At 37.5% G+C, this 12,179-nt stretch overlaps 2 protein-coding genes across 4 annotated transcripts in view; one reads left to right on the forward strand and one right to left on the reverse strand.

The window, feature by feature from the left end:
* The window catches only part of evi5b (ecotropic viral integration site 5b), a 45,081-nt gene extending 40,504 nt beyond the window's left edge, over positions 1-4,577 (reverse strand). Inside the window, exon 1 of one of the 3 annotated variants that reach the window (XM_033992175.2) lies at positions 4,273-4,577. The gene's annotated coding sequence lies outside the window, so the exon portion shown is untranslated. The remainder of the gene's footprint in view (positions 1-4,272) is intronic. The other 2 variants (XM_055221479.1, XM_055221478.1) reach the window with 2 other exon arrangements.
* Positions 4,578-6,117: 1,540 nt separating this feature from the next.
* On the forward strand, positions 6,118-11,291 carry LOC117394115 (60S ribosomal protein L5-A). Its single transcript, XM_033992142.1, has 9 exons — positions 6,118-6,136; positions 6,567-6,697; positions 7,167-7,236; positions 7,322-7,437; positions 7,570-7,704; positions 8,049-8,251; positions 9,696-9,873; positions 10,247-10,335; positions 11,134-11,291. Exons 1-9 carry the CDS (start codon positions 6,118-6,120, stop codon positions 11,228-11,230), a joined length of 1,038 nt encoding a protein of 345 aa, XP_033848033.1. The 3' UTR covers positions 11,231-11,291.
* The last annotated feature ends 888 nt before the right edge of the window (positions 11,292-12,179 follow it).

The raw sequence follows: 12,179 nt of genomic DNA on the forward strand, positions 1-12,179 counted from the left end.
AGCTAAATCAATACAAGGCCACAGTGCCTTTCAAAAGACATGGCATTGTGCAAGCTGTGAGGCTAAAACCAAACAACTAGCGAATCTACTATTACAGCGCATGCACAGGTACAAAAATAGGACTGGAGTGAACTGGAGTGAATGTATAGTGTGGCCAAGTACAACGAAAGAAAAGGACAGTTTAGCATTACATTTACCATAAACTGTATGGGTTGCCAGTTTCCACTTTCATGCTGATATCCAGTTGGTTTAAAACTAAAATTAATCTCTCTGATCTGAAGTGTCACTACCTAAACTCCAGTACCTGCAGTCAATCATTAACCAGTGCCAGAATTTCAGTGAGTGAATTCTGGAGGTTCTGTGCTTTCACATGAGGCATGGCCATTCCATGCAATGAGAAAAATTGTATGTGTACTCTATCTGCAGGTTAAGGCACTGGCAACCCAGGTTCAATTGTGATTGTAACACCTTTGTTAAAACAGTAAGAGCGTAGCCTACATACAGTTCCTATAATGTCATTAATGCTTCCTGTTGATAAGGGGACCTCATATTGCAAATCGTGATTGGACAAGTCTTGTTCCTGTCTGGTCTTGTTGTCAGCATCTGTCTCATAATAGCTCACTCAAAATTTGTGACTAACTTTAGTTCACAGTCCTTGGACCATACCATTGAAGATTTCAATTGTTTTTGTGCCTCATAAGTAAGTAGATATGTGAGCAAACGAAACAGTGATAAAGTAAAAAAATATAAAAATGTGTACTTGTCTGTGTGGCCTTCTCAAGGATCATATTTCTGTGTTTGGTGAAGTTTATAACATTTTATATAAGGAGTATGAACGTACTATTTATAAAGGAGAAAAGATAGCAAAAAGATTGAAGTTCAGCTACTTAAAAAATAACCTTGGATGTAATCACATTGGTCATGCTCTGAGTGAGTCCAATGACCAGGCTCAGACTGGGAACATGTCTCCTCATATCATAAGATATGCTTCTTTCCAAATGTCCTGGATGGGAGATTTGGTGCTTTTGTTTGACTGAGGGGCTGTGGGACGCTACATGAATGGCTAATGAAGCTCACAGCAAGGCGAGGAGCAGGGTGCAAAGGAAGTTGTTCTCAAACTGGTGAACACGAGTTGGGGTCTTTTGCAGTGCAGGTATCAATTTAGTTTAAAAGAGGAAATGTTTTCCAGATATTGTTGGGAACATATAAACTAGTCCACGTTTAGTCCTCCACATTTGGCCTTGGTTAAGTCTGTGTTGAGTTCTGTTTTTTTCCTCTTAATTCAGTCCGGGACTCCTGGTTCAGTCCTGGTTCAGTCCTGGTTCAGTCCGTTTCTGTCCCATATCAATACTACTTGACTTGGCAGGTAGTGTAACAATCTTTGAATGCAGAACTAACTCAGAACACATGACATCCTTTCCTCTGAGCAACAATATCACATGTTTTAAGGAGGACTGTTTTGACTTTTTCTATTAGAATAATAACAATGTAATAATGAGGCATTACACCTGCACTGTGGATTCAAGGAGTATTATGTGATAGATTTTACCAAAGTTATTAACTTCACTCACTCTGGTTGCAGACTCCAGAGTATCCAACACAACTGTCAATAATCCCCTCACATGTAGTGTATATTTCTTTGTAGACACTTCTTTCTTTGTTGCACTTAGAACTGTTTTAAAGGAGCTGTACTTGTTGCACAAAATTTGTCTTGCCCCAATGCAGATAAGTAGCTAATTATAAAGCATGTCATTTTCAGATAATCAGGAAATATGCGTTAGCTAGTTAGCTGTTGTTGTGCTAGTTAGTTTTACTGTCACTGCAAAACTCTAGATTGGCCCTTGAGAGTTGTGAAAAGAGCTTATAAACTCATCACAATTAATTATTGGGATGGTCAGAATGCATGAAGTAAGTTTGGAGTAACTTTGGACCACTGCACACCGTTTAAAATGAACTAACTCTTTTTCATGTTTTTAAGACAAAAAATCTGGTACATCGCATTGCACTGCAAAATGCTTCTCACATTTTCTCTAAAATAGTATTAGTTGTCTCAGTTTTAAAGATAAAAACACTGAAAACATACTGTCCTCCTTTACAGAATGCAAGAAGAGCCTGGCTACATCAACAGTGCACCACCCACATGCGCCGGGGAAGAGGCCCTACAAGCACTTAGGGTTTCCCAGAGTACAATCTGCATTTCAATGGCTTAGTCCAGCTCCAGTCTGCAAGAGCCTAAAGCTTTGGACCATGAAACCAATACTGGAAAAGATTCAAGACAGTCTTAGAATGAAAATATGTACTATATTCTGAAATTACAGGAAGGTTCAAGTCCATATCCAGTTGTAGAGTCCCGCTTTGCTTTAGATAATGAGACGGGATTGTTGTCAAGATATTGTGTTAAAATATAGCTTAAACTATTGACCACAAAAATGTCCAAAGACTATATTTGAGATTTAAAAAGAAGACTCAATTATATTAAGGCAATGCACTTTTGTTTAGTACTTTGATTAATTATGATTATCAAAATAAAATTACGATTACTTTTTATAGTTGATCAGTCACAATTAGTTGATTAACTGTTACAGTCCTACTGTCTACTGTAAAGAATCTTAAAATATATTATCAGAAAATGGCTGTTACTGTGGAAATCTGCCATGTTTGTGGCAGTAAGGCAAAAGTGTGGTGGAACAACACATTAAACTGTTTGGTCACTGCTGGTAAATACATCTATCACTCTATTGTCAAAAAACATTTGTATGAACGCTAAGGCTAGTATTTAGCATCATTGGTTTATCATTAGGCTCACTGAAAATTGTATTAGGTGTGACATTACAATTTCAAGCTCTATTTAACACTCTTGTAGATCTTTAGAAGTGAATGTACAGTTGTGTTTGGGCAGGACTGTAATCTAATGTGGCAGGTACAACTTGTATCAGTGAAGCTTAAATGAGGTAATGGAGAAAATTACAGGTCATTAAGTACATTAAAGATGGCTGCATTCCTCCAGTTACTGTGTGAGTGTCTATGGTACTGCTTACTAAGGTCTGTGAAGGAAGGTTTAATGAGTTCAGTTTAATAAAAGCCATGTATTCAGCTTGGTGACCACTAGAAAATAGACTCAGGACTGAGTAGCCAAATGAAATGATGGCAAAGTAATAAACCTACCAAACCTATGATCATCAAAAATGTGCCTTGAAAAAAAGAATTTCCCTCCAGGGATCAATAAAAGGATTCCTGCTCTGGTGCCCCCAGACAGAGGAAGGGGGGTTGTGACAGTTAAAACTATAAAGAATTGCAAGTATAACTTTTTTTTAAATTATTATTACATAGGGATACTGTACTGTAGCCCTGTCCATAGAGTAAGTCATCTAAAACTATGGGAGGTAATTTGTTGTATACAATAACCCAAATGCAGTGAAAATTAATAATTCATCATACAATTCTTATTCCAATCACTAGAAAGATGATCCTGTAATATTTAATTAACCTTTTTAAAGGCTATAACAGCTTTTATTAAACTTTTGTACTACGATATAATATCCCAGTGTGTTTACTTCAATGGTGGGTGTGGATGACACTATGGGAACAACAAATAGTACTATGAATATCGTACAAAAGAGAACAGCGCACCACTTAACTCGCTCATAGATACAATTATATCAGCAGCTTATTACGACATTAAAAAATTGAACTTAATAGAAGTTAATGCCACTGAGCTAGATTGGCATTGATAATATTTTTGGAGTTAAATATATCCTAGGAGCAGTTGTCAAAGTTGTAGGACATAGCTATTTTGAAATCACGTTTGAAGGCTTTATTTTAAAAGTTTCTAACCAAAATGTTAGATAAGAAGTTTAAGTTCCTTTTATGGCTTCCTTTTTTGCCTTGTGTTAAATTATAGATGTGAGATCCAATGCAACAGTGTGATGTGTTCCAGAAACGTTTCAAATTCTCAAAACTGGACCAAATTAGATGGCTACACAATATTTACGATGTGTTGATTGTACGTATTGATCAAAAATACAAGCAGTTCTGTTGTTTTATACTTGGTGAAGCTATAGATGAAGTCATGGTCCACTAAGCCAGGAAAGTACAAGTAGCCTCAAGCAAGTTCAAGACATGAATAGAAACGCAAATTTAACACTGAGGGCGACATGCAAAAGCTGAAAATCGTATGTAGAATGCCAAATGTATTTTTCCAAGTGCAAAACAGTGTAAAACTACAACACACCCCAGCAATTAGACGGCGCCCGACAAAGCAGCGTCCATTACCTTGAATCGAGTTTAACGAGCCACAGCCTCGGTCGTCTGCTTCCCATGCACGAAGACTGTAGTCCCCCAAGCTATAAGAAAACTAATCGACAAAGAACAAAGTGGTATTTTTTAGCATCCTTTGGTAAATCCACTTGAGAGGGATCCAGCCAGCGGAGGATTTGCCGGGGTCCAGCCCATGCAACAGCCGTGATACGTGTCCACAGAGCCGCGGGGAGAGACCGAGGAGGAGCGGCGACGGAGCGAGGCCTAGCACCACTGTTTACATCCTACTGCGCATGCGTCACATGGAAACTAACGGAGCGACAGTGCCACGTAGAGTTCACTGTAAACATGTGCAAAGGTGTGAATTGGCACTGTTTTTTCTGTAAGGGCACAGATGGGCAGCAGAGGTGAGACTTATATTATGGATACAGAATACTTCTTTATACGGTCTATGATCCAGAGCAGCAAAAGACCAGCAAAGTTTTATATTAATTTAGTACAAGCATCTGCCACTTTGGAATGACCAAGTTCACATTTTTGACTATTAGTGCAAGTTTATTTCAAAGTCTTACTCAATCTGATGAATGTCATGCTGTTTCAAGTGTGTTCTGTTAGATTTGGTTCAGACATTAGGTGACAGTTAAATTTTCAAGAATGCCTACTTTTAAAGGAGTGGTAAACAAAACATTTGTAAGATACAGAAACTAAAAAATGCCACGGAAGACCATGAGAAAACAGACACTTGGGATTTTGATCTCTTATGCCAGGACATGTGTTAGGAGGTCATACATCTTCAATGTACAGTATTGCTAAATTGTGTAACAGATATAATTTATGACTAGTTGTCAATGTTCACATATGATGTAGGTTTAAGTATATGCTATGTGTACAAGACATGTGTAATAGCTCTGGGACAAGGTGATTGTGGGTTCATTCAAAACCTCACTGTTGAAAGACACAAATTCACAGTGTTTTTTGGATCTAGACTCTGAGTCATTACTTTCATTAATTTTGGAAGCAAATTTAAAGTCAGGTAATTTCAATGCTATCGAATTATACAGCATGACTTCAGTTATTAAATAAATAGAAAAAAATATTAAATGTAAAATGGCTCTTAAGTTCCCTATTTGCTTCCAGAAAGCAAGATAAGCGATTGGGTCTGTAGACTTAATGAAGTTAGAAAAAAAAAACTTAATTATTGACTATTGTTAACAAAATCATCGCTCATTATACGACAATGCTAATGTAAAATGCTTACCTGAAATCCATAGCTGTTTAAATAGTCCCCAATCGAAATATCCAAGATTATTTAAATTGAATAAAATCAGTAACTTCTCATTTAATATGTTACAGAGCACTGTGATGCCACATTTGCTGTCATAGACAGATCAACAAATGAAGCATCAGCACTATTCTTGGCTTCCTCAATAGAAACTCTAGCAAATGAAAAGTGTCTAAGCCCTGAACATTGAATCACATACCATTCAGCCATAAACCTACTTTTCAGGTTGGACCTCGAGGCCATGACGCAGAGCTATTGTGGGACACTCCTCTGTTCATATTATATCAGCTGTGTCTGCATCTGTGACGTTAAAGGTGATTGTGGGCTCTGTCAAAAAAATAGCAGGTTACGTAACAGGACCAGGATGACTACCATTAGCCAGAGACAATAAGAATGGACTGGAATTTATTAATGTCAGAAAATAGTAAGACAGCTCTGAAATTTGTGAAAATAAAAAGTGAAAATAAAACAAAACAAAACATGCAGAATGCAAAAGAGTACATGCAAGCAAACTGCTTTTTATATATTTGATTTATTGCTCCCATTATAGGCTGCAATATACTTTATATATGGCAAACATGGTGGTGGTGTTCTTCTGTAAGATTACTGGATGTTTAATTGATCCCTGAAAAATGGAGAATGACCAAAACTAAACATCAGCAAGTACAATGTCAGAACAATTCTTAGCCCAGTCAATATAATGTTAATGAATTAATGTGAGTGTGATATCACTATACAGTATGCATGGAGTTCATTGGTCAATAATCCTTAAAAAAATGAATATCTTATTTAGATTAAGCTACAATTTGTAATGGACTGACAGTTTTATGCCTGTACCACCATTATAGTCCATAGTTGAACACAAAAATAAGCCACTTTATTCAAGTTAATCCTATAACGGCTACATATATTCCTTTAACCTTATATGCATTTGAAGAACAGTGCCTTGATGATGAACTTGTCATCCATGTGCTACTGCAATAGCCGCTCCAGCACTCTAGATGGCATAGCACGATCTCCTCTTCAGCGGCCTCCATCCTGTCACAAGGTATTTACCACGCATGCGCACGACGTCTTTCCTTTTTCCAGTGCAGCGGAGTCAAGCCCCAGTCTTTGGCTCCGGGCTCCTTCATAAGGAGACTAAAAGACTGCAATATGGTTTGTAATTCGTCCCAATATGAACCTCCATGCATAGCTAAGACTTGCATTGTTTGTTCTGTGGAGAAATAAATATATAATAACGCTGATGTCGCTCAGATGAAGTTAGATTGTGCCATGCTAATGCTCGCCCGGTACTGACTAACGTGGCCTAAATGGACTTCAGATGAACTCGCAGCTTACTGTCGTTTGTAATTGGCATTGTGGATATATTGTATCCCGTATACATCCGTCCATAAGTGGTGTTATTGAGCCCAGCGTCCGTTCTACATAAACTGCATACAATCTTATTTTGATTGAAAACCGGCTAGCCACTGTGCTAATGCCTGTCACCTAGGTCTAATGGCATGCTAAGATGTAGGCTATCCGATTGACAGTGACAGCTAGTGCAAAAGCAATAAAACCTTATGGAGTCTTCCATCAATATGCTCAGAACATTGTCACACAATGTATGTTTGTTCTTTTTCAGGGTTTCGTAAAGGTAGTTAAGAATAAGGCCTACTTCAAGAGGTATCAGGTGAAATTCAGGAGGAGGAGAGGTAAGCCCCAAACTGATGTTCATTCCAGTTGAGTTTCTATGTAATGCTAATGGTTGTTTTTTTTGTTTTGTTTTTTTTCCTCCAGAGGGCAAAACTGACTTCTTTGCTCGTAAGCGTTTGGTCGTCCAGGACAAAAACAAATACAATACACCCAAATACCGCATGATCGTGCGCTTCTCCAACAGGGATATCGTCTGCCAGGTAAGCACCACACCTTACCATCTGGGTAGTCTGTGTAAATAGCAGATATGTCCATGCATTGCAAAACAACCCTAATGTGACCTTTCCAACCTACATGTGCAGGAGTGTAAACATTTGTTCATTATGTTACAGATTGCCTATGCCAAGATCGAAGGAGATGTGATCGTCTGTGCGGCCTACTCTCACGAGCTGCCCAAATACGGTGTTGCTGTGGGTCTGACTAACTATGCAGCGGCGTACTGCACTGGTCTGCTGCTGGCCCGCAGAGTAAGTCAGGATTTTACAACATTATCCACCAGAAATGTGTGTGCTTATAAGTGCAGCTCATAGTTGGTAGTAGGTTACATATTTTGAAATCACAAACTAAATATTCTGCAGCTGCTGTTTTGACCTACTGTCCTCATGTCATCATCGGTGCTATTGCAGCATTGTGTGATCCATGCTTTTAGCCCCTCTATTACAAGTGACTCAAAGGAGACTAATGGCATCAAGTGCTTGCACAGAATTGACAACATTAAACCATGTATAGAAACTGAAGAGGACAATTTTCAGTTCATTATTTTTTCTTGTTGCATCTGCATGCTAAAGTTAACTGTCTGTTTGATCTCCAGCTGCTGAACAAGTTTGGCTTGGACAAAGTGTATGAGGGCCAGGTGGAGGTGACTGGAGATGAGTTTAACGTGGAGAGCATTGATGGTCAGCCTGGAGCCTTCACCTGTTACTTGGATGCTGGCCTTGCCAGAACTACCACCGGAAACAAGGTGTTCGGTGCCCTGAAGGGGGCAGTAGACGGAGGCCTGTCCATCCCACACAGGTGAGCATTTATGCATTTGTCTTTAAGGCACTAAACACTGATTTTACTCATAGCACAACTTTGTATTGTCTATGAAAGGGGTGGGATTAAGGTGCTTTATCCTCCTGGGACCCTATTTTGGGTTGTCTAGGCCACAATGCTATTTTTTAGAAGAACCGCAACAATGCATAAATGTTCAATTTGGAATATTTTAAGAGTTTAGAATGTTGAGAATATTGTCTTCCTGCACCAGCACTTCAAATGTTGTTGTTTCTCATTGTTTTTACTCAGGACAAACATGGCAGTGTTCAGGCACTTAATAGTGTTTGCAAATCATTATTTAAATGTTCAATCAAAAATGATTAAAACATAAACGCTGTCCACATATGAGGACATTTGTTCTTTCTCAAACTACATAATGTAAAAAGATATTTCTTTGTTTTTACACTCATCAGGTCACAATCAGCCTAAATAACAGAGTAATTGATATTGCTAAATCCTTGTAGATTATAGGGATGCAATGTCACATTTCAAATGACATCTTGGGTAACCTGGGTTGCAGTAGTTTTGAAATATCATACATTTTGGGTCTGAAACTTTTGTTTTATATATCAACATGACAGAATACTGTCCATATGCAACTATTGAGTATTTTACATAATTTGGTTTAACAATTTTACATTAAAATAATTTTTGCCTCTTGATGTTTATAGGCTTATGTACTTTATATATTTAGATGGTGGGGGAATCTCAGACTTACTTTTCATAGTACCTCTTAACAAGCACACAGGACTCTCCTCTCCCTTTACTGAAAATGGTTATGAAATTTCTTCACACTAACAGTTTCAGTTTAAAACTCGATGTATTTATGTGAAATAACATCTTTAATTGTAGTGAAACAAAAAGCTGTTTTAGAGCATTTCATAGTTTCTCTTTGGTCTACCAATGGAAAATTTTAAGGTGAATAAAAGCCTGTTTGACTATAGCAGCAGTACGCCTCTATGGAGGTGGTTACTTTCTGTATCTGCAAAGCCAAAATACATTACATGTGTATTGAATTACAACACCAGTATTTAGCGATTTAACGTTATATTGAGTATTGTAGCATCCCCATTAAATTGCCTCTGAAGCTCTCTTTTACCTCATGTTTTTTTACAAGACCTGCTCAAATGTGGTAGTTGTATTGCTGTGGGTCTTTTTTCCGAGACTTTGTATGTTTTCCTCTTGTTGGAGAAAATGTGTTTAGTTTTAAAGACTTGATGAATAATTTCAGTCTGCTAAAATGGAGTGGGGTGAAAATTGTTTTAATGCCAACTTGTACAATTTGCAAGATTGCGGTACATTTATTGTAACTGGCTGTAAAATTCAATGTTCTAAAGAGTCACTGACTCATCAACTTCATGTGTGAAATGTAATAATGGCGCTGCTTTTGATTCCATCTTACCTTGAGCATTTGGCTTCACAGCACTAAGCGCTTCCCTGGGTATGACACAGAGAGCAAAGAGTTCAACGCAGAGGTTCATCGCAAACACATTCTGGGCATCAATGTGTCTGAGTACATGAGCTACCTAATGGAGGAGGATGAGGACGCTTACAAGAAGCAGTTCTCTCGCTTCATCAAGAACGGAATCACCCCCGATTCTGTGAGTTCTGATTTTCATCTGGATTTTCAAATTCAGTCTAACATAACTAGCAATGTGCATGAACGTGTTTTTAAAGTCAAACTATAATCTGGCAATTGTGTAGTGTGAATCATTTGATCCAAAATACAAGCTTAATTCTGAAATCCTGTGTTTATGAATTTATCATAATCCAGTCCTGTCCAAGGACTGGAGCAGTGATCACTGCTGCCTTGTGTTATATTCTCTTAATGTTGCAAATTTTATAATTGATTAATAAATTATGTCTGGTCCCATGAAATGGCTAGAGCCAATCACAAGAAAAAAATGCTACAATAATAGATTTTAAATACAATGCAAAATCATTAAAAAACATTTGTCTGCTACTGTCTTTCAGATTGAGGATATGTACAAAAAGGCTCATGCTGCTATTCGCGAGAACCCTGTCCATGAAAAGAAGCCTCCCAAAGAAGTCAAAAAGAAGAGGTAGGAATTAAACCCCAATTTTATATAGGTCGGGTTTTAATGCGTAGTTGTCATTTGTTTTTTTATGTCCCCAATTAGTTGGATATTTGTTAATTATGTCCAACCTTCAAGGAACAATGCATCTAGAAACCAGACAAATTCTAAACTGACTAGACCAAAATTTTCAGTTCAGTTTTACTGTGCGACTAGCCCTCAATCAGAAAATCTATAAACTTAAAGAGCACTAGATTTCGAATATCCTGCATATTAACAATAGCAATTTTACCAGCCCTGACTTCCTTCAATTTGGGCCTCTAGATTTTATCTGAAAGTTCATCTTACACCCAGTCAACTTGAGAAATTGAAATTTGCTATTATCATTTGACCAATGATTCACAGTTCATGGTAGAAAAGGTTAATATTAAGTTACTGGTCGGAGGAGGCAAAATTGATGACTTCCAGACGGTAAGCAGAAATTAGTTTTTTCAAAAACATTGTCCACTTGACTGCCTTTGAAATGTTTCTTCAAAGGACGCCGCCTGGACATATGAGGAATTACTTTGACTAGTTTCAAAACCCAGATCCTATTTGAGATTAAAACTAGATGAAAAAAAATCTAAATCAGTAGCGCTTTTATTTGATACGGGTATAAGACCAACTGCCATCATTTTGTAATGATTATTATGTTCTGTTCTCTAAAGACATAGTGCAGTGTACTAGGAAAATTGGTATTTGGTATGGAAATTGAATAACTTTAGTGTAGTGACAACCCAGCACACATTCCTTTTTTGCATCTCAACCTCTGATTGTGACTTATAGGTGGAACCGTGCCAAGCTGTCCCTGCAACAGAGGAAAGACCGTGTCGCCCAGAAGAAGGCTAGCTTCCTCCGGGCTCAGGAACAGGAGGAGGACTGAGGCTTCAGTCCAGCCCTGTCCTAAACACGCAATTTGTTCTAATAAATCTATTGAAAAGTCCTTCTGCTGTCAGCAGTTTTCCTGTTTGCATGGACACACTTGAGATGTACAATAGGCTCTACTCCCGATGTAGACAGCATTTAACATCTACATGAATATAAAGCTACAGCACAATTTTATGGTTAAGATTTAGAAATTTAAGACATGCTTGAGATTAGAAAATGTGAAATCGGTAAGTGCCTCCTTAGTCTTTATATACATTGGCCTGTGGGGCTAAGAAATTGATTTATAATGAAGTCATTCCAATCTATGGGCAGAAAAGTTAAGGGATTGCATTTAGAAATTGGCTCAGAGCTATAGTGTGGTATCAAGCATCTCTTCAATGTTTCCATTGTTGCTCCCGTACATGGTCCTTTTAAAATAAAATGTAGGGAAAAGCCAACCACAATTCCAAAATTTCATGTGGATAACTTCAATCTATAGTGGTGTGAATGTAGCTCAGTTGAGAAGGGCTTAATAAAAGCTTTCATAATTGACCACAAGATGGCACTTGCATGACTAGATTAAAAATACAAAATTCTCCTGAACAAAAATAAGAATTTGTGACCTTAACTGGAACTTTGCATTAAAGCTGGAAAACAAATATTTTTGAAACTCAGAGACTCTGTCAAATGTGAATGGAAAAAAACTTGTCAGATTGCACTTCAGTGTAGAAACAATGTCATTAAGTTTTGCAAAGCATGAAATGTAATAAAGGTTTAGAAAAGTGATTATAATAGGATAACTAGGGCAACAAGGCAAGAAAAAATTTATTTTCCAATATTAAAAATTGCACTTCTCACAATTACATAAAACCTGCATCCTATATATAAACTAGCATTCATAAACAAATGTACTTAAATTCAATTATTCTTAAATAGGCCTTTGTTCCTATAGTACCGACGTGATA

Source organism: Periophthalmus magnuspinnatus, chromosome 4 (assembly GCF_009829125.3).
Source record: "Periophthalmus magnuspinnatus isolate fPerMag1 chromosome 4, fPerMag1.2.pri, whole genome shotgun sequence".
Lineage (NCBI taxonomy): Eukaryota > Metazoa > Chordata > Actinopteri > Gobiiformes > Gobiidae > Periophthalmus > Periophthalmus magnuspinnatus.